This window comes from Saimiri boliviensis, chromosome 10 (genome assembly GCF_048565385.1).
Source record: "Saimiri boliviensis isolate mSaiBol1 chromosome 10, mSaiBol1.pri, whole genome shotgun sequence".
NCBI classification, from domain to species: domain Eukaryota; kingdom Metazoa; phylum Chordata; class Mammalia; order Primates; family Cebidae; genus Saimiri; species Saimiri boliviensis.
In genome coordinates this window covers 48075388-48102960 of record NC_133458.1, presented here as the reverse complement: position 1 = coordinate 48102960, position 27573 = coordinate 48075388, and the positions used below count along the sequence as shown (strand labels likewise).

The 27573-nt window shown below is 39.2% G+C and overlaps 2 protein-coding genes across 2 annotated transcripts; one reads left to right on the top strand and one right to left on the bottom strand.

Annotated features, from left to right (window-relative positions):
- Positions 1-13419: 13419 nt before the first annotated feature.
- On the bottom strand, positions 13420-21485 carry THAP5 (THAP domain containing 5). Its single transcript, XM_003921084.4, has 3 exons — positions 21285-21485; positions 17293-17485; positions 13420-16559 (listed from the first exon to the last, which is right to left on the bottom strand). The coding sequence occupies exons 1-3, from the start codon at positions 21362-21364 to the stop codon at positions 15645-15647; spliced, it is 1188 nt and encodes a 395-aa protein (XP_003921133.1). The 5' UTR covers positions 21365-21485; the 3' UTR covers positions 13420-15644.
- A 149-nt stretch (positions 21486-21634) lies between these two features.
- On the top strand, positions 21635-27246 carry DNAJB9 (DnaJ heat shock protein family (Hsp40) member B9). Its single transcript, XM_010344117.3, has 3 exons — positions 21635-21859; positions 23781-24007; positions 24988-27246. The coding sequence occupies exons 2-3, from the start codon at positions 23791-23793 to the stop codon at positions 25437-25439; spliced, it is 669 nt and encodes a 222-aa protein (XP_010342419.1). The 5' UTR covers positions 21635-21859; positions 23781-23790; the 3' UTR covers positions 25440-27246.
- The last annotated feature ends 327 nt before the right edge of the window (positions 27247-27573 follow it).

Here is a 27573-nt window from a genome sequence, read left to right as displayed (position 1 = left end):
ATGTGGCCTGCGGGCCGTAGTTTGGGGATGCCTGGTATAAGCCATAAATCAATTTAGTCTGCTCCGTGAGTAAAATGTATATTTTAGTAGTCTCAAGTGATAAGATAGCTTTTCTACTCATTTTCTGAATATGATTGCCAAATACAAGCCATTCTACTAATGACACAGACTTTTGTGTATTCTGAGAAATGAACTTTTTCTAACATGGTCATGAACTCATGCAGCTGGTTTTGTTTGTTTGCTTGTCTGTTTTCTTTTTTGAGGTGGAGTTTAACTCTTGTTGCCCAGGTTAGAGTGCAATGGCACAATCTTGGCTTACTGCAACCTCCGCCTCCCATATTCAAGCGATTCTCTTTCCTCAGCCTCCCATTAGCTTAAAGGCACCCACCACCACACCCAACTAATTTTTTGTATTTTTAGTAGAGATGGGGTTTCATCATGTTGGCCAGGCTGGTTTTAAACTGACCTCAGGTGATCCTCCACCTCGGCTTCCCAAAGTGCTGGGATACAGGCATGAGCCACCGTGTCTGGTGCTATTAAATTTTAATATATATACAAGTTAGTATTTACAAGCCATTTTGTTTATAAGTCTGCACTCTAGTTAATGACTTTTGTTAAGGTCTTTGAAAAATACTTTGAAAATTGTTCTTTGGAGCTAAAAACAAGTTTTTTTTTTTTGAGATGGAGTTTCGCTCTTGTTACCCAGGCTGGAGTGCAATGGCGCGATCTCAGCTCACCGCAACCTCCGCCTCCTGGGTTCAGGCAATTCTCCTGCCTCAGCCTCCTGAGTAGCTCGGATTACAGGCATGTGCCACCATGCCCAGCTACTTTTTTGTATTTTTAGTAGAGACAGGGTTTCACCATGTTGACCAGGCTGGTCTTGATCTCTTGACCTCGTGATCCACCCGCCTCGGCCTCCCAAAGTGCTGCGATTACAGGCTTGAGCCACCGCGCCCGGCCTTAAAAACAAGTTTTTAGTTTAAGTTGCTCAAGTCAATTTCCATTTCATCTGCTCTTTATTTTCTCTAGTAATCTGAACAGTTTGACAATACCACTTTAGAGCTAAAATAAAAACCTCGCTTTATAGAAGTACGGCATTCATTTAAGTCTTATAATAATTTTTAATATGCCCCAAGGAGACAAATGTTTAATGGCAACCATTTTTATTTTTATTTTTATTTTTTTGAGGTGGAGTTTCGCTCTTGTTACCCAGGCTGGAGTACAATGGCGCGATCTCGGCTCACCGGCAACCTCCACCTTTTGGGTTCAGGCAATTCTCCTGCCTCAGCCTCCTGAGTAGCTGGGATTACAGGCACGCGCCACCATGCCCAGCTAATTTTTTGTATTTTTTTAGTAGAGACGGGGTTTCACCATGTTGACCAGGATGGTCTCGATCTCTCGACCTCGTGATCCACCCGCCTCAGCCTCCCAAAGTGCTGGGATTACAGGCTTGAGCCACCATGCCCGGCCTTATTTTTTTTAAGAAAATAAGAATGCTCATTCCCTGAGCAGAAAAGGAATCAATGAGTTTAGATATTGACTGTATTTTCTGTTGCTTTACAATTATTCCGCATTAAAGAATTAAAAAGAAGATTAAAAACTCACAGTAGACATATTCAATTACTTCATGTATAATTTCCAATTAAATAAGTTCTAACAAAACCAAATTAGTTACTAGGCTTTTACCAAAAGTAATTTATAGGCCGGGCGCGGTGGCTCAAGCCTGTAATCCCAGCACTTTGGGAGGCCGAGGCGGGTGGATCACGAGGTCGAGAGATCGAGACCATCCTGGTCAACATGGTGAAACCCCATCTCTACTAAAAATACAAAAAATTAGCTGGGCATGGTGGCACGTGCCTGTAGTCCCAGCTACTCAGGAGGCTGAGGCAGGAGAATTGCCTAAACCCAGGAGGCGGAGGTTGCAGTGAGCCGAGATCGCGCCATTGCACTCCAGCCTGGGTAACAAGAGCGAAACTCTGTCTCGAAAAAAAAAAAAAAAAAAGTAATCTATGATCCAAGTTGTTTAAAAAGCATTAGAGACTTGATTAAATTTAGCATTCTTATGTATATGCTCACTTTTGTTGTTTTGCTTATGATCCTCTTGGTGAAAGCAGTTGCAAAGCTCAATTTCAAGTTGTGTAGGGCTCTGTATTTATCCAGTAAAAAGGTCTTTAATGCAGCAGTAAGAATTCTCTCAAGAAGCAAATCCCCTGTTGCAGGTTCATTCAATCATAGAAATGCATTTCAGAGGATTCTGAAATCTGAGCCAACCCATTACATTTACCAGCCAAAACCTAACGGCTTAACTCTTAAGTTGCAACCCAAACATTTCCTTATATGTGAAGATGTTTTGATTTTCTCTCCAAGATGACATTCAATAATCTGACAGTCCTGTTCCTTGCAGCAGCTTGAACAAAAAAATAAGTCTGAATTGGCTGAAGGTCAGGGGAAAAAAAAAACAAAAAACTTAAATTGAAACAAATGTTTTGGCAAGCACTTTTCTAGTTTTTGGGATTTGTGTTGCTATTCTGTCACTGTGGAGGGGATAACAAAGTTGCTTAGGATATATATTATGTAGCATGGTGGACTTGAGTGGCATTTTTCCAGTTTCTTTCCCAACTAAAGTGTAATACCACAAATGTCTATAAGGCTAGATGGTAAAGATGTTTGCCTCCACTTATGTAATAGTCATGGCACTCAGGTTATCTTTGTCTGCATAACAGTCCTGAAACTTAGTGACTGAAAAAAAAAAAACAAGCATTTTATTATATTTCACAATTTCCTTGGTCAGATATTTAGGCATGGCTTGTCATCTTCTCTTTCTTTTTTTGTTTGCTTTTCAGATTGGGTGTGGCTTGTCATCTTCTGTTTCTTTTTTTGTTTCTTTTTGTTTTTGGAGACACGTTTCACTTTCACTCTTGTCTCCCAGGCTGGAGTATAATGGTGCGATTTTAGCTTACTGCAACCTCTGCTTCCTGGGTTCAAGCAATTCTCCTGCCTCAGCCTCCTGAGTAGCTCAGATTATAGGCATGTGCCATCATGCTTGGCTAATTTTTGTATTATTAGTAGAGACGGGGTTTCACCATATTGTCCAGGGTGGTCCCAAACTCCTGACCTCAGGCGATCCACCTGCCTTGGCCTCCCAAAGTGCTGGGATTACAGGTGTGAGCCACTGTGCCTGGCCAAGCATCTTCTGTTTCATATGGCATTGACTGAAGTCACTTAGTGGCTTCAGCTGGCAGATGGGCTGGTCTGGATAATTCAAAATGGCTTAACTTATATAGCTGGTGCCTAGGTGGGAATGGCTAGAAGACTAGGCTGAAAACTATTGACTGGAGCACTATCACAGGGCTTCCAGAGCATAGTGAGCTCAGGGTTGTCTGACTTCTTACATGGAGAATTGCTTTCCCAAGAATGAGCGTTCCAAGAGGCCCAGGCAGAAGCTGCAAGTCTTTTTATGAGCTGGCTTTGAGAGCCCTAGAACATTAAGCAAGTCACTAAGGGCAGTCCAGATTCAAGAGAAGGGAAGAATAGGTTCTGCCCTCTATCTCTTGATGGAATATGGCATGCTTACCCAGGAAGAGGAGAAGTTGATGGTGATCGTCTACCATGGTGATTGTACTACAAACATGACAACTAGGGACTGATGACAAGCAGTCTTATCACCAAATGATTACTTTCCAAAATAAAGTTGTCTTTAAAATGTTGCAATTTGTAGCAGCTGTGATCTTCAGTTTTTCATATCTAGTCTGAAATAGCTCCTAGTATTTTTTATTGCTATACTAAATTGTTCCAGCCAAGTATATCCAAGACCTATGTGATCTGGATTTTCCTGGATTGGCCCTATTTTTCATCCCAGTGATAGTTTTGACTATGTGGTACATAAAATTTTGTGGGATATTTTAGGTAAACATAAACATAGGTAAACACAATGTATTGCACATCAGAAGTTAACAGCAAATTATGCCAGCTTGAGCTAGGAAGTGATACAAGTCACCACTGGAAGCTCATTTCCCCACATATAGAAGTGGGTAGGCCAGGCGTGGTGGCTTATGCCTGTAAACCCAGCACTTTGGGAGGCTGAGGCTGGCAGATCACCTGCAGTCAGGAGTTTGAGACCATCCTGGCCAACATGGTAAAACCTCATCTCTACTAAATATACACAAATTAGCCAGGTGTGGTGGCACACACCTATAATTCCAGCTTCTTAGGAGGCTGAGGCAGGAGAATCTCTGAAACCCGGGAAATAGAGGTTGCAGTGAACCGAGATCACACCATTGCACTCCAGCCTGGGCAAGAGAGGGAGACTCAGTCTCAAAAAAAAGAGGGGATGGTGCTAAAGATTCTACCTAACTCAGGAATCAGGGATCAATCAACAACAAGAAAGAAAGAGAGGATGGGTTTCATTAAAAATCCTATAAACATCAAAACTATAGTAAAATACTATGAACGACTATATGCCAATAAATTTGACAACTTAGATGAAATGCATAGCCTTTGAAAAATATAACTTACCAAAACTAACCCAAGATCAAAAAGCAAATCTGAATAATCTGTTTTCTATTAAAGTAACTGCATTTGTTTTCAAAATATTCTGCATAAAGAAAACTCTAAGCCTAAGTGATTTTTCTGATGAAGTCTACTAAACATTTAAGGAAGAAAAGGAGACAATTTATGGTCCAAACTATCAATAATCTTCTAAATAAAGAAAGACATTGGGCTGGTCATGGTGTCCCATGCCTGTAATCTCAGCACTTGGGGAGGCTGAGGTGGGTGGATCACTTGAGGCCAGGAGTTCAAGACCAGTCTGGCAAACATGGTGAAACCCTGTCTCTACTAAAAATATAAAAATCAGCTGGGCATGGTAGCAGGTGCTTGTAATCCCAGCTACTTGGGAGGCTGAGGCAGGAGAATGACTTGAACCCAGGAGATGGAGATTGCAGTGAGTCCAGATCATGCCACCACACCCCTTCCTGGGAGCGGAGTGAGACTCCATTTAGAAAACAACAACAGGGCCGGGCGCAGTGGCTCAAGCCTGTAATCCCAGCACTTTGGGAGGCCGAGGCGGGTGGATCACGAGGTCGAGAGATCGAGACCATCCTGGTCAACATGGTGAAACCCTGTCTCTACTAAAAATACCAAAAATTAGCTGGGCATGGTGGCGCGTGCCTGTAATTCCAGCTACTCAGGAGGCTGAGGCAGGAGAATTGCCTGAACCCAGGAGGCGGAGGTTGCGGTGAGCCGAGATCGCGCCATTGCACTCCAGCCTGGGTAACAAGAGCGAAACTCAGTCTCAAAAAAAAAAAAAAAAAAGAAAACCACAACAAAAGAAGGACATTGATATAGAATAGGTAAACAACGGGGTGGGGGTGGTAAAAATGCTTATGAAACAAACTCTCCATAGATTCTCTTTAGTAATTAATTGTTTTTGAGATTTGAGACAGGGCCTCACTCTGTCACCCAGGCTGGAGTAGCAGAGGTGCAATCTCGGCTCACTACAATCTCCACCTCCTGGGCTCAAGCAATTCTCCTGCCTCAGCCTCCTGAATAGTTGGGGCTACAGTGGCACATCAGCATGCCCAGTTATTTTTTGCAGTTTTTTGTAGAGATGGGGTTTCACCATGTTGCCCAGGCTGGTCTTGAACTCCTGGGCTCAATCAATCCGTTCACCTAGGTTTCTCAAAGTGTTGGGATTACAGGCACGAGCCACCACCTGGCCTAGATTCTCTGTAAATTCCACACTTGAAATGCAGTAAAGCAAGTTTAGAAGGAAGAGACAATCAGAGGAAACTAGCTAGAGGTATTTCAGAAAAAAAAAAAAAAAATTCAAATTATATTTAGTTTCATTTTTGTCTTATTTAGAGAAATATAGATTGCCATAGTTTATGTCAAATTTGAGGCTACATTTTTAAGAATAGACACACTGCCAAGAATGACAAAAACAGTTGAATTGCTCCATAAAATGAATTGATATAAGATTTAGAAATATCAGTAAATGAAGCATAGAATTATTCATATTATATAATGTTAAGAAAGTCTATATTGTGTTTAAAGTGTAGTGAAAGTGACTTTTCATGTCTAATGTTCCCAGAACACTCATAAACAGCAAATTTGTGTTATTTGGAGGGTGTTGGCAGCAAACATTCCATGGCATTAAGATACAATGGCAGCTTCTCTCTGAGTCTCAAGTGACACTTAATTTGCTTTCAGTTCCATTGTGAAAATTGTGACTAACTGAAATATTTACAAACACTTTTAGAGATAATGTATCTTTAAAGACATAAAATAAATTTAGGTAGAGCTTTAGCTTCATAGAATGAAATCCTAATCAAGAGGTAAGTCATTCAAGATGAGGATAGTAGTCTAGAAAAATATCTATTTAAAAAAATATCAAAGGCTTAACTTACCAATTCAATTTAGAATTTAGGTAATTCCAACATAAGCAAGATTTGGGAGTGGCTGATAAATCACCTTTTGTACTATTGAGTTATTAAATTTTTGAGTTTCATTGATTTGTTAATCATTCTATATATTGCAATTGAACATAGGAGTCAGAGTCAATATTTTGTGACTTTCTGAGTGGGATCTCAAATTGAAAATAGTGATATGTGTATTTTTAGCCATCTTAAGTTTCTCTTCTCTCATTTAAGTCTTATCTTTTCCAATTTTCCCATCTCCTTTGAGATTCTAATTTCTATGGTTTCTCCTCAGTTTGCTGTTAAAATGAGTGGAGTTGAGATACACAGTAGGGCAAGAAAGCCAGAATAGAGTTAGCAACAGGTTTTGAGATTGAGCAATTTAAAGTTTCTCTTAACATTCTACAGTATGTATTAAATAATAAATAGATCTAAGCATTTATTAAATGGTATTTATTACATAGCATTAAGTAGATCTCAGCATGATGCAGTTCACTTTATCAACCATCCATCAATCAGATAAGACCACAAGAGACAGCATATTATTATCTTGTTTTTCTGCAACACATTGAGGGCCTGCTAGGTGCCAAAAACAAGTAAGTTTTGGCCTCCACCTCTTAGGAACTTGCAGTGCAATGACAGGGACTGATACATAAAGAGGCAATTACAGAAAAGTGTGATTTAGTTTTAAAAATGAATAGAATGTGTTCAGACAAGACGCATAAACAACCAACTGGTGTTTGCAGCTGGAAGAGGTGATATTTGAACTGGTTCTGCAGTGATATATAGGACCCTTACCCACACTGCTGCCCTTGAAAAGTTCTGGTTCAAAAAAAAAAAAAAAAAACAGGAAGGGGAAGAGTAAGGGGAGAAGGAAGAAGAGAAGGAGAAGGAGGAATTTGTGGGATCATTTTATCTAAGTTTGGAAGCAGTTTTTCCCATATCAAGAATTATTGTTTAAAACCAAGTGCACCATTCTCTATTTTATTTATTTATTTATTTATTTTGAGATGGAGTCTCACTCTGTCACCCCGGCTGGAGTGAAATGGTGTGATCTCAGCTCACTGGAACCTCTGCCTTCCAGGTTCAAGCCATTCTCCTGCCTCAGCCTCCCGAGTAGCTGGGATTAGAGGCACCCGCCACTGTGCCTGGCTATTTTTTTTTTTTAAATATTTTTAGTAGAGATGGGGTTGCACCATCTTGGCCAGGCTGGTCTCAAACTCCTGACCTCGTGATCCACCCACCTCAGCCTCCCAAAGTGCTGGGATTACCAGCATGAGCCATCGCGCCTGGCCCTCTCTTCTTTTTTTTTTTTTTTTGAGACGGAGTTTTGCTCTTGTTACCCAGGCTGGAGTGCAATGGCGCGATCTCGGCTCACCGCAACCTCCGCCTCCTGGGTTCAGGCAATTCTCCTGCCTCAGCCTCCTGAGTAGCTGGGATTATAGGCACGCGCCACCATGCCCAGCTAATTTTTTGTATTTTTAGTAGAGACGGGGTTTCACCATGTTGACCAGGTTGGTCTCGATCTCTCGACCTTGTGATCCACCCGCCTCGGCCTCCCAAAGTGCTGGGATTACAGGCTTGAGCCACCGCGCCCCGCCCCTCTCTTCTTAATAGTGCTGTCTCCTCACTCAGTATTTTGCTATTGCTAAGGAACGAGCAGTTTAACTTTGCATGACTTGAGCTGATGTTGCCTATTTTTTATTAAAAAGCTTTGTTTACAGTACTCCTCAGAAGTACATTTCTGTGGTGATACTCAGTAATGTGCTTCTGCCTACTTACTAGATTATATCACCAGGGCAAACCAGATGTTTCAGTCTCCCTTGCATTGGTAATATAAGGGATCCCAGCTGGATCCCAGCACCATATCCCTCCCATATTATTGGAACATAGTTTTCCCTTTGTGTTTTATCATTTCCCAAATTAAGGAGACCATCCAGGTGGACTGGAAGTTGATATGCTCAAGGGTATTTCAAAGCACCGTTTTAACAGGGCAAAACCAGTATTTCTTAAACATATTATTTAATGTTCCAAAAAAGGAATAGACATTTCTTATTTAATGACTTTGTCAGGATTGTTTGAACGATTTGTATAGTGTCCTTTATCTGTCCCTCTTCACTCCCTCAAAAATTCCTTCTCATCTTTTAATACCACACTCATGAACAGATTGACTTATTTTTCATCCATGCTTCAGGTTCGTTCTAGTTTCATGCCAGTGAATTCATTTTCTCTTAAACTAACCAAGGTTGCAAGCGCAATGAAATTGACCTAATTTCACATTTATAATATTCTAGTTCATTGTGCATATTTAAACACCACATATCTTTATTAATGGAAAACATGAACCATGCACTGAAAAAAACTAAACGTTAGGTTCTCTCCTGCTCTGTTGCTTTTCATTTTGAATTATATTTCCATAACCAAAAGCAAGGATTCAGCTTACATATTATTTTCCAGTGATTCAAAAGAACACTTAATTCCTAAATTTATTTTGATATTCTATATAGTAATTTGAACATTAAAAGTTATTTTCCATAAAATTATGAGGCAGTGTTGGTCTAAGATTTTTAAGAATTCTGTGTACAGTTTATCAAGCCTGCTTTTAGACCTGGAACAATTTTTCTTAGTCCTGGTTCTACTCCTGATTAATTAAAATCACATAGTTGAGCTGGTGTTTGTGTATTAAAATCTATCTAGAATAGTTGATTTTCCATTTATGTGTTTTAGGGTTTTTAGATAATAAAACATGTAAAGAGCTTTTTGTTACTCTAAAGTATGGCACAAGGTGAGGTGAAAGATATTATTGCCCTGAGGAGTGGTGTTTAAATTTCGAGGGGTAATTTATCCCTTCCTTAATCTTAATAGAAACTGTGAGCTCTCTTTCCAGAAAAATGCCTCTGCACATGAAATTTTGCATGAAATTTTAGAAATTCAATGACCCTCTAAAGGCCTCCCATGGTCCAGTCCCCCTGGAGGGAATGCTACAGCACCTTTTCTAGGTACTGGTTATAACATGTAAAGTAGCATTATTTACAAGTCAAGTTAATAATTTAACAGGGCCTGCCTGAATAATGGGACAATAATATACTCATGAATCTAAAAATTAGTTAATTTATATGCTGACTGTCTGAATGTGGTGCCAGAATTAGAACCAGCAAAATAGTTTCTGAAATATGGCTTAGTAGGTGCTATTGTTCACCTGACAAACATTTATGGAGCTCTGACTTTGTACTACGAATTGTGCTGTACAGTGAAGCTAAAAAGCTCATAAAAACTTATACTTTGGAGAGGAAAAAGAAGCAATAATGACACTGGATAATAGAAATTATATTAGGGTTAAGTAAAAGGAGCTAACAGACTAAATATGAAGGTTATCTGGAAGGGCAAATGAAGGCTTTCTAGATAAAATAACGAATAGGTCAGTCCTTGTATTAGTCTGTTCTCAAGCTGCTAATAAAGACATAATCCAAGACTGGGTAATTTATAAAGGAAAGAGGTTTAATTGACTCACAGTTCCACATGGCTAGGGAGGCCTCACAATCATGACTGAAGGCAAATGAGGAGCAAAGTCACATCTTACATGGCAGCAGGCAAGAGAGATTGTTTAGGGGAAACTCCCCTTTAAAAAGCCATCAGATTTCGTGAGACTTATTCATTATCATGACAACAGCATGGGAAAGACCTGCCCTCAAAATTCAATTACCTCCCACTGGTCTCTCCTATGACACATGGAAATTATGGGAGATACAATTCAAGATTAGATTTGGGTAGGGACACAGCCAAACCATATCAGTCCTGAAGGATGAATAGGAATGAGCCCATAGTTCTTACATACATGCTTAAAAACCCAGTGTTTTACAAGCCTTGTTACAAAACAAAAACAAAATCAAAACCCTGCAGTTCTCATTCATTTTCTGCTCCCCAGAGTCAACCCCCTTCTAATGATATATGCAGATTCTTAGTGTATTTACCTATATTTCTCAAAATAACACACTTAATGCATATATATATATATATATATATATATATATATATTTTTTTTTTTTTTTTTTTTTTGAGACGGAGTTTCTCTCTTGTTACCCAGGCTGGAGTGCAATGGCGTGATCTTGGCTCACCGCAACCTCCGCCTCCTGGGTTCAGGCAAATCTCCTGCCTCAGCCTCCTGAGTAGCTGGAATTACAGGCACGTGTCACCATGCCCAGCTAATTTTTTGTAGTTCTAGTAGAGACGGGGTTTCACCATGTTGACCAGGATGGTCTCGATTTCTTGACCTTGTGATCCACCTGCCTCGGCCTCCCAAAGTGCTGGGATTACAGGCTTGAGCCACCACGCCTGGCAAAAAATATCTTTATAGTTGTTATCAGTTAAGAGAAAAGCTAAAAATGTGTATGTTGCATTTGCTATCTTAAATGGCAAATTATATAAACTTTTTTTTTTTTTTTTTTTGAGACGGAGTTTTGCTCTTATTACCCAGGCTGGAGTGCAATGGCGCGATCTCGGCTCACCACAACCTCCGCCTCCTGGGTTCAAGCAATTCTCCTGCCTCAGCCTCCTGAGTAGCTGGGATTACAGGCACGTGCCACCATGCCCAGCTAATTTTTTTGTATCTTTAGTAGAGACGGTTTTTCACCATGTTGACCAGAATGGTCTCGATCTCTCGACCTCGTGATCCACCCGCCTCGGCCTCCGAAAGTGCTAGGATTACAGGCTTGAGCCACCGCGCCCGGCTATAAACTCTTTATACATAAAATAATACTTTATTATACTCTAGCTTGTACATATCTTTCTGTGTTGCAGAAAAGTTGGAGAAAAATAAAAAACTGGCAGTGGCATAAAAAATAGAACTAGTGGAAATAAATGAAGAGGCATTCCAATCAGGAATGGAGCCACTAATTTTCTAAGGCTGTTTCTTAAAATATGGTTCAAGAACCACATACAGTACTATTACCTGACACTTATTAAAATGCAGCAAGTTTTCTTCCTAGGTGTACTAAATTACCTTCAGTTGAGGTCCTTGATGCTGCTCCCTTAATTTTTTTTTTTTTTTAATAGATGGGGTCTTGCTATGTTGCCCAGGCTGGTATCAAACTCCTGGCCTCAAGCGATCCTCTTGCCTTGGCCTCCCAAAGTGCTGGCATTATAGGAACGGAGCCAGTGTGCCTTGCTGAGGCAAACCTGCCTCCCTTATTTTGTTCCTAAAGAAGACAGCCACAATGATAAAAAGCTACATGCCTCTCTCCCAATTTGCTAACAAGGAAATTCCTTGTAGAAAAGGACAGAACTCAGTCATCCCTCTGAGATTCACCTGGGACATACATATCTGATTGCTTCCAATGCCCTATTGTTCATGTAAAAATACAGATTCACTGAGCCAGACTAAATTGTGTATTCAGCAGAAAGCTGATCAAGGACTCAAAAGAATGCAACCTTTTGTCTCTTAGCGACTTTTGACGTGGAAGCCCCGCTTTGAGTGGTTCTGCTTTTCCACACTAAATCAAATGTACATCTTACACATATTGATGTCTCATGTCTCCCTAAAATGTATAAAAGCAAACTGTACTCCAACCACCTTGGGCACATGCCATCAGGGCCTCCTACAGCTGTGTCAAGGGTATGTCCTTAACCTTGGCAAAATAAACTTTGAGACTTCTCTCAAATATACATCCTGTACTAGATGAGAGTGTTTTTAGTAATGAGGGTGTCTTACTGAGATAATGGTGAGGAATCCAGATTCAGTTCACAGGATTTCCTGTTCTGCTCCTTTAGGTTGAGGGGATTGTAGAATCCTCCCCCGATTTTTTTCAGACTCGAACTGGACTACTACTTAGAAAAGAACAGCTGTTTAAAAAGTGGAACCTAAACATACTCATCTATCCATCCATCAATCCTTTCATCCACTCTCCTCCTCCCTTCCTTTCATCTAGACTACTTCCCTTTCATCCATCTCATTTACCCTTACTTTCTTCCATACAGATTTTGAGGAATATCCACTGTAGTTATTAGGAGGTTCACAAATTTCTAAAGATTTTCTTACTCCAAATCCTAGGAAAGCTTGCAATTTTAGAATGTGTGTTTTAGAAACAAATTTGAAGCTTATTTTACATCAGGTGACAAGTATTGAATTTCATCAGTCCATTCCCTAACATGGATGATTGTGGGTTTCCACAGAAACAAATTATTGTGAAATGACAATTTTTTTTTCATTCTGATGTGGGTAGAAATAAATACCGTACTCTGTATCCATTAGGTCTCAATGAATAAATACAGTAAGAAAAATAATTTTTGGATTTTAGTCTTAAGAACATTAATGACCTTTTAAGAGAGACATGAGCTAATGATTTTGATTTTCTAGATGAAGCATGTGATGAGATCCTCATCTTGGGCAAGGAGGAGGGAGAGGCAGAAAAGGAAGGGAGGAGTGAGAGAGATAATTTAAGAGTGGGGTTATGAACTTAGTAGAAAAATACGGTGACACTGCTGGGCCCATCTGATTTGTGGTCATGACTTTATAATGAAGTCTGTCCAATCATGTGACTTTTCTATTCTACTAGCTGTTCTGATGTAGGAAGAGAACAGGCAAAGAGATAAACTTTAACAGTTACTCAACCAGGAATGTAGTTTAGGCAAGTGAGAACAATAGGCAAAAGAGCAATGCTGTTGAAAGTTTTACAGGAGAATGATTACTATGGTCCAGGGAATCAGAGTAAGGATGAATGTGAATACAGAAAGGGTACCGTTTTTCAGAATATGAAATAGTTGCAGTAAACTTAACAGCTGAGCATCCCCAATTCAAAAATCTGAAGACTGAAATGCCCTAGTGAGCATTTCCTTTGCATGTCATGTTGGTGCTCAAAAAGTTTCAGGTTTTGGAGCATTTTAGATTTTCAGAGAAGAGATACTCAACCTTTACTTATAATTTTTTAAAGAAATACAGTTAGTTTATATTTTTCCTGAGGAAACTGTAACTTTAAATAAAAATTACTACAATGTGCACTCTGAAAACTTGAGTTAATCTATTACTTTATTGTGACTCAAGATTATTTTCATCTGTATTTTAAATTACTTGCAAAATGCAACACGGGGATATTTAGTAACACTGTATTAACTCTATCAATTATCTGCACATAATTTATGCAAAATTTTAACTCCCCCCCCATCATCACCTAATAGTCACTTCTAATCTTTTTATAATTAGTTGACACACTTTCATATAATACCAATTAATACTGGCCTAACAAAACTAAGTGAAATGTGGCCAAAAATAATCATCATGCATTTACAAAACAATTAGAATATTATTTGCCATTCAGAGTCAACTTTTATTGAGTACCTCCTATTTTCCAGAACCGAAAATCTTACAGAATTCTGAAAGCTATCCTTTAAGGTAAGTAATAGTTATCTTCTACTTAACAGACAAGAAAACTAAGAATCAGACTGATAGAACTTGCTCAACATCATAGACAGAAACATAATTATATTGATGGCCAATTTTAAGAAAACATCTATTTTTCACGTTTGTGTCATTACTACAAAGTCTTTGCTTTTACAGTTTTCTTAAAATCCTGTGAATATAAACAGTATTTTTATTTACATTACCATCACTTCTCTTTCTTGAGAGAGATTCTTTGTCTTCCTAGGTCATAACCACTTATCTATAATTTCTTGCTTATAAATTTTAGTAAAATACATATAAGTGGGAATGTACAGTATTATTACTCTATTATTTTGGAATTTAACAATGACACAAGGACATATTTTAAAAGCTATACCTACTAAGAAATATATATAAATTATGATTTCTAAAATATAACTATTTAAAATAACTTCATTAAAATTTGTGGTTTACAAATGTAGCTGCATAAATACAGGATGTTTAGAAGCATAAATGACTATGTATTTGATGGTTAGCCACACATAAGTTACGAAAATACATATCCTTTCAGGTTCCTCTTCTAAGAACTCGGCTGATGGGTGGTTTCTTAGTTTAGTTCAACTGGAATAAAATTAGAAAAGGTCTATCTTGGCCTGGCATGGTGATTCATGCCTATAATCCCAGCACTTTGGGAGGTTGAGGCGAGTGGATCACTGGAGGTCAGGAGTTTGAGACCAGCCTGGCCAACATGGTGAAACCTCATTTCCACTAAAAATACAAAAATTAGCCAGATGTGGTGGTATGCACCTGTAATCCCAGCTACTCGAGAGGCTAAGGAAGGAGAATCATTTGAACCTGGGACGCGGAGGCTGCAGTGAGCTGAGATCATGCCACTGTACTCCAGCCTGGGTGACAGAACGACTGTCTCAAAAAAAAAAAGTAGCCGGGCGCGGTGGCTCAAGCCTGTAATCCCAGCACTTTGGGAGGCCGAGGCGGGTGGTTCACGAGGTCGAGAGATCAAGACCAACCTGGTCAACATGGTGAAACCCCGTCTCTACTAAAAATACAAAAAATTAGCTGGGCGTGGTGGTGCGTGCCTGTAATCCCAGCTACTCAGGAGGCTGAGGCAGGAGAATTGCCTGAACCCAGGAGGCGGAGGTTGCGGTGAGCTGAGATCGCGCCACTGCACTCCAGCCTGGGTAACAAGAGTGAAACTCCGTCTCAAAAAAAAAAAAAAAAAAAAAGTTTACCTTCCTATTACATATATATATAATTGGAATATATACATATAACCAAAAGGTCAAATACTACAGAATTCAATAAATATTGAATACATAGTTAATATCAAATTCTAGCCAACTTCTAGTATTAAGTCTATATTATCTTACAGAAAATCTGTTTTAATAGAAGTATCTTAATAAAAAGGGAAGGAACTATAAAGAACCAGACAAATAGAAATCTAGTATGTGCTTATTTTATGAATTGGGGACAGAGGCTCAATCATGATAACTTGCCCAAATCATATGCCAGTGGTAGAACCAGGTCTCATTCCTGAACCTGACTTCTAGTCTGTGTTGTTTGGCCACTTGCTTGTTTTCTCATGTTATAACTGGATCCTACTATGTATGTGCTAAATTTTAATTTGAAAAATTATCAAGTAAAGAAACCATTTTTCTCTCCAGCTCCTCTCTGGTTTTTCTTAAATGAGCATTACAAGAATAGGATACAGTTTATAACTTTACAGCACTCTCATAGGTTCATTAAGATGAGAACTTTACATAGGAAAAAGTTCACTTTAGATGTAGTTTGGCTGAAAAAAGCTTATTTAACAATCACACCTGTAAAACCTCTTTATTCTATAACATAGTGACTTCATATGTTGTAAAATGATTTTCTATAATCTTGACATTTTCTTCAGATACCCAGTTTTCCTGCTTTAGCTGCCTTATAAGAGCTTCCAAAGACTTCAATCTACCTAGAGTTTGTTGCTCTTTCAACTCTAGAAGAGTTATCTTTGAATGTAGCTTAGAGACTTTTTGCCAAAGATGTTCCTTATTTATATCTTGTCTGCAGTAAGAATGTTCAATTTGTAAAACTTCTGTTCCATAGTCTACATCCTTATATAAGGAGTCTTCAATGTTCATGTCTTCTATTTCCATGGTTTCTTTTGGGGCAGATATAAAAGAATTAACTGAAGGTTTAGAATTTTCTGCAGGTACAAAAATGGCAATAACAGATTCTTTATTTGTGTTTAAATCTTCAACTGTTTGATTAATTGTGCTGAATAAGAATGGATTTTCCTGTGCTGACTTAATTTCCATGGAATTACTTGTAAAGTTTGGATTAGCAAGATGATTGGTAGTTACTTCAAGAACTTCTTGCGTTTCCAAAGACTGATAAATACCTTCTGAATTTGAAGTTGTTAGAGTAATAGTTGTAGAGTTTAGATTCTCAAAACATGTGTGAAAATCACCTATACCTGTATCTTGGTTAACTGATGTTTCCAAGGTAGATTCTGGTTTCCCAGTATGTTGTTTAACTACATTAAGAGTTAACATGTTATTTTGTATACTTCCTGTTTTGGGAGCTGGTGGCTTTACCAAGGAAGATGAATGAAGTAATTCTGCATGTTCAGGGGGCACATTTGTGTTAACTGTATTTTTCTTTGTCTCATTTAATACAAATGATTCTTCTGACTTGTCTTTTAGGCATACTTCTTTCTCATCTTCCAATTTTTTCTTCTGGGATTTTTTTTTAGAAGGATCTTTTCCCTAGAAAATAATATTTTCATGTTCTGAAAAGGATGATCTTCATAGGTTTATTCTGTTAGTGCTGACTATTTAATTATAACTTTGAGCAGTATACTGGCCAAGCCAATTTATTTAGACAAAAAAGATGTTCTAAGTACATATACCTTAAAGTGTTCTTTAAAAAGCATTAACCCCATTCAATATACAGCAGAAACATTTAAGATCATTCAAAAGACAAGTATATTGGGAGGCCAAGGTGGGCAGATCACCTGAAGTCAGGAGTTCGAGACCAGTCTGGCCAACATGGTGAAGCCCCATCTCTACTAACAATATAAAAATTAGCCAGGCATGGTGGTAGCCGCCTGTAACCCCAGCTACTCAGGAGGCTGAGGCAAGAGAATCACTTGAACCCGAGAGGTGGAGGTTGCAGTAAGCTGAGATCACACCATTGCATTCCAGCCCAGATGACAGAGCAAGACTCCGTCTCAAAAACCAAAATGAAACAATATAAAAAATAAAACTCATGAACTTATATTAATAACTTAGTAATGTATATCTCTTGCTTCTCTTAAGCTGTGCTTCATGAGTTTAAATTTTAAAAAATTATTACTTTAGTAAAAGCACAAATTACTGCTCTCTTTTTTCCACGTATGTTTTCCCAAGTTATAGTTCCCTCTTACTCTCCCAACTGATCACCTGCCACCCTGCAATCTGCTGCTCTGCTCAGCATTACCCGTCTCCCCTACTCCAATACCTGATTGTCTTCAGGCAAAGAAAATATTGTTGGAATTGCAGTTTGTTTTAAATATCGGATACCCCATCTGATGTCAAGAGAGTCAGGAGTAAAATGGTCACTACATAGAAACTGGTATTTACTGGGAACCCATGAATCTCGCTTCATATTCTTTAACCACTTTTCCAGTCTTTCTTTGTCATGTAGAGGAAATCTGGAATTAAAAAAAAGAAAAAAATGGAAAACTTTGCTATATTTTTACAATTTTGCCAAATGCCAACCCCATATATCTGAGTAACCTATGCATCAAGTAAGTACTACAATAGCAAGGCAACCACCCCTACCAAATAAGGGCATCTTCATGATAACTATTACCATATCATCTCTGCAGTAAGAGGACTAAGGTGTAAGACATGTAGCCAAGGCTCTCATCTGATAAGAGCTGAACACATCTCAGAGTCCCTTCAAGTAAAATATATGTGTTCCTATAAAGGATAAAATCTATTTGTATTTTGTATGGATTATGCTCCATTTTTATATTGTACAGTTTGCCTAGAACTAGAAAACAGCTTTGTATAAATTATAAATACCTATGCAAATGTATTTCATAATACCACAAGTCAAATAGTTTGTCTATAATTCAAGGCAGTATTAAGTTTTATGATCTTATTTATGTTAATATTTAAAAACTAAGTAGATATTATTTCTTTTCTTTTTTTTTTTTTTTTTTTTTTTTGAGACAGAGTTTCGCTCTTGTTACCCAGGCTGGAGTGCAATGGTGCGGTCTCAGCTCACCGCAACCTCCGCCTCCTGGGCTCAGGCAATTCTACTGCCTCAGCCTCCTGAATAGCTGGGATTACAGGCACGCGCCACCATGCCCAGCTAGTTTTTTGTATTTTTAGTAGAGACGGGGTTTCACCATGTTGACCAGGATGGTCTCGATCTCTCAACCTCGTGATCCACCCGCCTCAGCCTCCCAAAATGCTGGGATTACAGGCTTGAGCCACCGTGCCTGGCCAGTAGATGTTACTTCAAACAAATCATTTAGCTGAAAGAGTACTGAAAATATTCTGGTCTCTTTACTAGCATCAGCTTCAATTCTCTCTATATGTAATTTAGTCTAATAGTACTACAATTCTATAACCAATGAAGTGGAAACTCCAAACTTCAAGTTCTGAAAGAGAAACTCTGATACAAGAAAAGAACGAAACATGTTAAAAGGGATAGTCTCATATATTTTATATGAAACAAATCAAATATAAATGGCAAGACAGCTCTGTATACATTTTATTCCTGTACCTGACAATAACCTGGATTTACAGTTGGTCCTAGTATTACTCTGTGTTTTATAGGCAAAACTGGACTAATGGCAGAATTTAATAGAAAATTTTTCTTATCAAAATAAAAAGGTTTGGGTCAAAGTATACAACACAACATTTGAAAATGGTTTAGATTCCATTACATAATTTTCCAAGAACACAGTTCAAGACACATATCACATAATTTCCTGTTTAAAAAAAACAGTAACAATATAAGGTTTCTCATATGAAATGTAGCTGTTACATATTCCCTCCCCCAATCCCAACCATTTAGCTTATGTTTTGTAGTAGCATCATTTTTTCCCCCATAAATTCTGGTAACTTAAGATGCCATGGAGAGTCTGGGTACTCTGTAAGACATAACTTTTAATCCTAATATCCTTATATGGAAAAAAATCAGATAAACTACCTTTGGAAATTCTAACCATAGAAACAGTATTAATACAAGTTTTAAAAATATTTTAACTTTACAAATATTAGGTTGTAAGTATGACAAGCCTAACCAGGAAACGAAGTTAAAGGCAAACAGATTTTCTTTTAGAGGACCTGACTTCTTCTGGCCACTGGTAAATTCCTATCTTTTGTTAAAACTGAAATGAGAATAGGCCTTTTACAGTAATGTTTTTTACTGTAAATTCATGTATATGGATGCTGTTTGCAAGTTATTTTTATTGTACCTATATGCTGTTATCAAATCATTAAAAAATACTTTGTGAATATCCTTATTGGTAACTGAACTGTATTGTTTCCTCAACAGATAAGTATCTGAGAAATCTTCTTGATCATGTTTCCTGAATAAATTACATCTTCATATTGGTTCAATTCATTTGACTGATAATTTTGTTTCATTGTCTTATGTAATTCCCAAAACAGCATATGATAATCACAGTACAAACTGGACACTATATTAACTGAATTCCTAAATTCATATACATTTAAACTACAGTTTGCTGTAGTGTTAACATGAGCAAATTCAATTCAAGTTTGGCGCTACTGGAGAATAAAACCAATTCAATTTTTATTTTATGGATTATACACAAAATTTAAAAAAAACACACACTAGAAAGAATCCCACTTTTACTAAATTCAGTTTTCAGTGAAAGGAATCTTTATGATTCACTTCCATTTTTTTCCTTCCTAAAAAGTTACTGTAAGTTCCGCAAAGGTTAGTTAAAAATGTTAGTGTGGAATTATACCACATCTCCAATATCAAAGGCCAAATAAGTCTGGGAAATAACGGGTTCAACAAGATTTTTTGCTACAAACATTCTCAGAGATAGAGCCATTAATACAGTAGCATTTCCCAATAAACTGAAAGTGGATTAGATTTTTTTCCTCCCTAAAACATCTCTTTGCATCTTGAGGCTGGGCTTCAAGGGAGACAGTCCTGAAAATATTGCCATGGAGTGTAAATTACTTGGGGTTGTCAGTTTGTTTTTGAGACGGAGTTTCACTCTCATTGCCCATGCTGGAGTGCAACAGTGGGATCTCTCCTCACTGCAACCTCTGCCTCCCGGGTTCAAGCGATTTTCCTGCCTCAGCCTCTGGAATAGCTGAGATTACTGGCATGTGCCACCACGCCCAGCTGATTTTGTGCTTTCAGTAGAGACAGGTTTACTCCATGTTGGTCAGGCTGGTCTTGAACTCCCAACCTCAAGTTTTCTGCCCACCTAGGCCTCCCAAAGTGCTGGGATAACAGGCGTGAGCCACCGCAGCAGGCGGGGTTATCAGTTCTTTGTCCATTAATTAAAATACTGGAAAGCAGCTGAATCATTAGTGAATAAGTCCTTCAGATTTAAAGTAAAATGGGCACGAAACAACTGCTGAAATCTGAACCAGGTTAGATCGAAATAAATTGTTTTTAAATACAAGAAAAGATGGAAATGCAATATTTTAAATAAGTTGCTTTTCATATATTAATTATGTAAGTACTATTAATATGTTCACTTTATAGATATGTGAGGCACCCAAAGCCTAAATAATGTGCAAGAGGTCATTCTGCTACAAAGCAGTGGAACCAGGATCTAGCACTGAAGCCTGGACCCCTAATTATTATACACTGCTTTCCTGTATTTCTGAATAAAAATCAGTGCTTCCATAGTTTCATGGAAATGTTTCCTGGCTCTAGTAATTCAGAGTAACAGAATAGTGCCCTGTTCTCTGCAGAGTATATATAGCCCTAAGCAGAAGACTAGCTTTTAATTCTGGCTCTGACACAAAGCTTTCCAAGCCGGTCACCTAATCATTTTGGGACTCAGTTTCCTCAGGAGAAAAGTGGGATGAACTTGTGCCTATGCACCTGCCTCGCAAAGGGTGTAAATCAACTTTGTGTGCACCTTTCCACTTCGCAGGTTTCACGTATCTTAAATGGTGGTTAATGTTGCTCAATGAGATGAGATCACGTGAGGTGGGGAAAAGACTGTGAAAACCACAGAAGTCCGCGCAAACTTGACAGTTCTAACTGTTCTATTAAAACGCACACAGGACCCTGGGTCTCTCCAGCCCGCAGTCCTCGGGCAGGAAGGGCATTGGTAGGTAAACTGACAGCCTTTCCACGGTCTTCCCGCGGGCGACGGGACACCTACGTGGAGCTGAGGACTCGCATGCAGAGCGGATAGGAGATACCCAAGCCCAAAGGCCACCGGACCGGGACACCACAGGGAGGCTGACGCTTCTGCTTCAGAGACAACTTACGGGTAAAAACTCAGCTTCCGGTCTTTATTGTTTCGTCCCCGGCGGTTCTTACAACAAATCGCTGCGCAATAGCGCGGCATCACTCGGGTGAGGCCCCGGGAGACCCGGGCAGGCGACAGGTACAGGGCGTCCCTCCTCACTGAGGCTGCGCCGCAGATCCAGGCCTCTCGAGCCAATGCGCCTGCGCTGGCATGAGCCGGGAGAGCCGCCTTGTTTGTCGACTCACTTCCGCCTCCGCGGGTTTAAGCGCCGCCTTTTCGGGGTTGGAGCCGGAAGTGGCGTCTCGACTTAGCGGCAATAACAGTTTTCCACGTGCGCGTAGAGCGCCGGGGTCACGTGGGCAGGCGTAAGCCAATGGGGAAGCGTTTCGTGTTGGTCTTCTGAGATGGTGGCGCCAGCGGCAGCCTCCGGCAAGTGAGGAACTGGCTGAGAGGAGACTGGGCGCCGGCGGCCAAGGAGGAGCGCTAGGTCGGTGTACGACCAAGATCAGGGCTCTAGCCAGCCGACCGGAGCCAATCTTCAGGGTCGCCAACGCCTCAGCTCTGTGGAGGAGCAGCAGTAGCCCGAGGGTGCAGGTGAGGGACCAGGCCGGGGTCGTGGGGAGGGGCGTTCGGAGCGTCCCCCGAGCCCAGGCCTGTCTTTGTGAGCTGACCTGGCTTCGGCGTCCGCCGCGGTCGCCGCAGGGACGAACGGGCCGCATGGTTTTTGGCCGGGAGAGTTGGGGAACGGAGAGAGTCGCATCACAGGATCGTGTTTTGAGTTGTGCCGCTGGCTTTCGCGGGCGCCGGCCTGGAGCCCTGGCCGCGGGCAGCCTCTGTGGCGGGGCCTGGGCGGGCGGGGAGGCTGCTAGTCGCCCGTAGGTGAAGGCTGGACGGTCCAGCCTAGCTGGCCACCGAGGCCGGGGGACAAGGCACAGGCTGCTGGCTGGCGGGGCCGTCTTGGGGATGAGAAGTCTGTACAGTAAGAAAGCTAGCCGGGCGCGGTGGCTCAAGCCTGTAATCCCAGCACTTTGGGAGGCCGAGGCGGGTGGATCACGAGGTCGAGAGATCGAGACCGTCCTGGTCAACATGGTGAAACCCCGTCTCTACTAAAAATACAAAAAATTAGCTGGGCATGGTGGCGCGTGCCTGTAATCCCAGCTACTCAGGAGGCTGAGGCAGGGGAATTGCCTGAACCCAGGAGGCGGAGGTTGCGGTGAGCCGAGATCGCGCCATTGCACTCCAGCCTGGGTAACAAGAGCAAAACTCCGTCTCAAAAAAAAAAAAAAAAGCTAGACTGCTTTAAAAACATCATCAGATGTCCGCCCGGAGACCGTGGAATAACATCCACGGAGCCAGTGAGGCGCCTCCCTGTCAGTTTTAGATCCACGCTTTGACTAGGGAGCAACCTGCAGTCGACGCAGCGTCCATGGGACACACTCTGTGTTATTTAAACCAAGAGGTGGTTCTTGATCCTTGGTACCCGTGACTACGAGTAACTCTGGAAATTAGCAATCCACCTGCCTGCTGATTACTCTGAGGAAAGGCCACTGGAGAGGAAGGCAGGCGATTTCCACAAACCGTAGTGTTTTTCGTCAGCTTTGTTATGGCATCATAGGTTACTAAGGACTCTGGTGGTTCCGCATTCAAAAAACGAATGGAAACCTTTGGTTTTGAATCTTAAGTCATTAAATACATGTTGTCAATAATTCCAAGTTAACATTTTTTGAATGGTTTATAGGTAAGAGAAACATTTTAACTACTGAGAAACTTGAAAGTAAGACTCTGCCTTAACCACAGTGCAGACTATCAAAGTTCATTTTTCTGGCAGCTTTAGCAGAAATCTCAAATTCTGTTCATCATGAGTTTTAAACAATATTTGGCCATGCTTCCTGGTTAAACATTTGGGATGTTAACATTTGGGAAAAAGACAATATTCTATTGTATTGTCAGTGTTAGTATTGCGTTATTAACTCTATTTGCAGTCCTTGGCTCACCTGCTGAAATGAAAGCTGAATTTTTAGAGAGAGATTAGTGCTAATTTAGATATACTCGACTATTTAACTTGGTGCTCAACCTTTTTTTATGTGTTTCTTTTTTTTTTTTTTTTCTCTGAGGTTAAACATATTATTATTCTCAGGATATGAATTCTTTAAAGGAAGGTTGGGATCTTATATTAATTGGTTTTCTTTTTTTTTCTTTCTTACAATGCTTGGTATGATGAATCTTCCATATGAACTGGTTAAAAATCAGTTATTTTAAATTTTCTATATCCTCTGTGTATGGCCAGAGTATTAGTGGACCGACAAAGCCAATAATTCTTACTGTTCTCAATAAGGTTAAGCCAATTTGGGAGTTAAAAAATCTGTAAGTGAAATAACGTGAACAGGTACAAGATATTGCATGCTTAACATTTTGATACTGCATTAGGTTTACCTTGTGTTGGATTTCTTTTAAAAGAAAAAATTTTTAAGATTAGCCCCATCCATAACATTTTTTTTTTTCTTTTCTGTTTTAGAATATTAGAAATGGCTACTCCCCAGTCAGTTTTCATCTTTGCAATTTGCATTTTAATGATAACAGAACTAATTCTGGCCTCAAAAAGCTACTATGATATCTTAGGTGTGCCAAAATCGGCATCAGAGCGCCAAATCAAGAAGGCCTTTCACAAGTTAGCCATGAAGTACCACCCTGACAAGAATAAAAGCCCTGATGCTGAAGCAAAGTTCAGAGAGATTGCAGAAGGTAAGTAAATGACAATCTCTGAAGTCTCAGGAGTATGAACTAGTAAGGAGAATGATAGCTAAGAAGTGTTTGTATTTGAAGGTTTGGTGGAGGTGGTAGAGTATGATTTATGTATAAATATTATATGATTCTCTGAGATTATTTTCTTATCACAGATACTTTGATTCCTGAATAAATACGTGAAACATAATAGATAATTTTATTGGTATATAGAACTAAACATATTGAAAATGTATTCTATATTATTTATAAAATCACTGTTGTTTCTATGGCAAAAGGGATTTTAGAAACCCAAAATTCTTATCAACTAACTTATGAGACAGAATATTTTACTATTTTAAACATTAAATACTTAAAAATTAAGTTAGACTCTAAAGTGCTTTGTTCTTCACTTGATCTGTTTCAAAGCCATATTTGTCTTTAAAGAAAACATTGAAACAATGTTTTCTTTAAACATTGTTTAAAGAACTAGACTTCAGACTAGTTTCTAAAACAAATTGCACCTCCTGAGCATTCAGTAATTATTGTTAGGTGGAGGTAACTGAGTAGGGAGTTAGAATTAAACGTTTACTTTAACTAGAAAGGAGGTGAAAAATCTTAATTCCTATTGTTTATAGTTGACTGTTTAATTTTTTAATACAAGTAATTATTTCACACCAATAATATGAAGATTAAAGAACCCTATAATTGTTGCCCACATGTTTATTTGTAGTAATGGTAGCATTCATTTAATGTCTGTTTATTATTTATTATACATGGCATTGTGCCAACTGCTGATAAAACAGCAGCTAATAAGACAGTTTCTGCCCTGTTTTATAACTTTAACTCTATGCTTATGTTTGTAATGTTTTGCTTTTATTTCTGATGTGAAATTCTTCCCTAAAACGGTAGTGTTCAATTCACTTACTTGAAGAGATTTGAATATATGTAATTTTGAATATTGTACCTTCAGGAACTAAAAATATTTTTATCTCTTTCAGCATACGAAACACTCTCAGATGCTAATCGACGAAAAGAGTATGATACACTTGGACACAGTGCTTTTACTAGTGGTAAAGGACAAAGAGGTAGTGGAAGTCCCTTTGAGCAGTCATTTAACTTCAATTTTGATGACTTATTTAAAGACTTTAGCTTTTTTGGTCAAAATCAAAACCCTCGATCTAAGAAGCATTTTGAAAATCATTTCCAGACAGGCCAGGATGGTTCCAGTAGACAAAGGCATCATTTCCAAGAGTTTTCTTTTGGAGGTGGATTATTTGATGACATGTTTGAAGATATGGAGAAAATGTTTTCTTTCAGTGGTTTTGACTCTACCAATCGGCATACAGTACAGACTGAAAATAGATTTCATGGATCTAGCAAGCACTGCAGGACTGTCACTCAACGAAGAGGAAATATGGTTACTACGTACACTGACTGTTCAGGACAGTAGTTTATTCTTTTTCTGTTCTCACTAAATCCAACTAGTTGACTCGTCCTCATTATCTTTGATGCTAAATGATTTCCTGTGAACCATTTTGACAAGTGCATGATTTCACGTTAAACAATTTGATATAGCTATTAAATATATTTAAGGATTTTTTTTTTTTTTTTGACAAATTCAGCAACATTCAACTAGTAGAGAAATGCTGATTTCCCTGATGAGGAAAGTTTCTTTAAAAAACATGTAGTTTTTGCCTAGTCCTTTTTCTCTACCTGCCCTTCGGCTTATTAATGTCACCAGTTTTATTACCAAGAAAAGATTGAGTTCAGCCGGGCACGGTGGCTCAAGCCTGTAATCCCAGCACTTTGGGAGGCCAACACGGGTGGATCACGAGGTCAAGAGATCGAGACCATCCTGGTCAACATGGTGAAACCCCGTCTCTACTAAAAAATACAAAAAATTAGCTGGGCATGGTGGCGCGTGCCTGTAATCCCAGCTACTCAGGAGGCTGAGGCAGGAGAATTGCCTGAACCCAGGAGGCAGAGGTTGCAGTGAGCTGAGATCGTGCCATTGCACTCCAGCCTGGGTAACAAGAGCGAAACTTCGTCCAAAAAAAAAAAAAGAAAAGATTGAGTTTACCTGATTAAACTTTAAAAATTATTGTAGATTTAAGTTGTGTGAACCTAATGATTTTTGCAGTGAAACCTTTACAAATTCAAAATTGCATGTTCTTTAACATCTGTGACTTGGATTGCAAAATGTACATGAAACTGTATAATTGAGTCATTCAGCAAAGGAGAACAGCATCTTGGTTAATTGCTACTGAAAGGTTGGGAAAGAGATGGTTTGATATTTACCACAGCACTGTGCCTTTCTACAGTAGAACTGGGGTAAAGGAAATGGTTTTATTGCCCGTAGTCATTTAGGCTGGAAAAAAGTTGAAAACTTATAAAATATTGACAAGAGATTGTCATGTGTTTGGTCCCAGGCTAAAAATGATATTGTAGTGTTGAAATCTTAGCTACTTAACATATCTTTTCACATTTCTTTCTTAGTTGTTGACACTCTAGGTCTTAATACGGATTTATTTGTGTGTGTAGTGTCTCTTCTCTACTCATCTTTATCTAGAAATTGACTAATACCTCATTCTGTTTGTAAAACCAGCCAGTAATTTCTGTGCAACCTTATTATGTGCAATATTCTTAAATAATAAGAAATGTATGCTTTTGTTTTCTGATAGACTTATTTCTTTAGTTCTGCACTTTCCACATTATACTCCATATGAGTATTAATCCTATGGATACATATTAAAATAAATATCTCATACAACATTGTATGTGAGAGAAATACAGATATTTACAACCTGATATTCTTTGTTGTTGTTTTATTGTTAAAAGTTTATTATGCAACTCTGGAGGTTTAGAGGGCATACAAGCTATGAGACATATGCTGATCACAGGCTGTATCCACGAAGTTACTTTTGACTAATCTGAAAACCCTGATAGGATTTTGTTTGATTGTCATTGGTAATTTCTACTGCATTCCTACCATCCTTCTCTTACAAATATTGATAGCTTGAAGATCTTCTAATTACAATTATGTTGTATTTGCTTGCTAGGAGCCAAGTGTTCCTTCTCCAGTTCTTTCCTCTTTGGGCCTGGTTGGGTAGAAGCAGAAACTTTACATAAAGCTGTATTTCTTAATCATCTTTAATTTGAAACTGTTAAGAAAGTGAATTTATTCTGTTTTATTTATGTAACTTATTTCTTGAAACTTGTATCTACTAGTTTAATAATAAAATTAGCTATCTCTTGAATTTTGGGCTGAGGATTATCTGTAGCCTATATAAAAAAAAAATCAGGCCGGGCGTGGTGGCTCACGCCTGTAATCCCAGCACTTTGGGAGGCCGAGGCAGGGGGATCACAAGGTCAAGTGATCGAGACCATCCTGGTCAACATGGTGAAACCCCGTCTCTACTAAAAATACAAAACACTAGCTGGGCATGGTGGCGCGTGCCTGTAATCCCAGCTATTCAGGAGGCTGAGGCAGGAGAATTGCCTGAACCCAGGAGGCGGAGGTTGCAGTGAGCCGAGATCGCGCCATTGCACTCCAGCCTGGATAACTAGAGTGAAACTCCGTCTCA

Excerpts from the sequence above, each read along its gene's own strand:
- THAP5 (XM_003921084.4), bottom strand. The coding sequence starts at position 21,364 with ATGCCGCGCTATTGCGCAGCGATTTGTTGTAAGAACCGCCGGGGACGA. Across the intron at positions 17,486-21,284 it reads CGGAAGCTGAGTTTTTACCC|ATTTCCTCTACATGACAAAG; the intron begins GTAAGTTGTCTC and ends TTTTAATTCCAG. Across the intron at positions 16,560-17,292 it reads CTTTGCCTGAAGACAATCAG|GGAAAAGATCCTTCTAAAAA; the intron begins GTATTGGAGTAG and ends ATTATTTTCTAG.
- DNAJB9 (XM_010344117.3), top strand. The coding sequence starts at position 23,791 with ATGGCTACTCCCCAGTCAGTTTTCATCTTTGCAATTTGCATTTTAATG. Across the intron at positions 24,008-24,987 it reads GTTCAGAGAGATTGCAGAAG|CATACGAAACACTCTCAGAT; the intron begins GTAAGTAAATGA and ends TATCTCTTTCAG.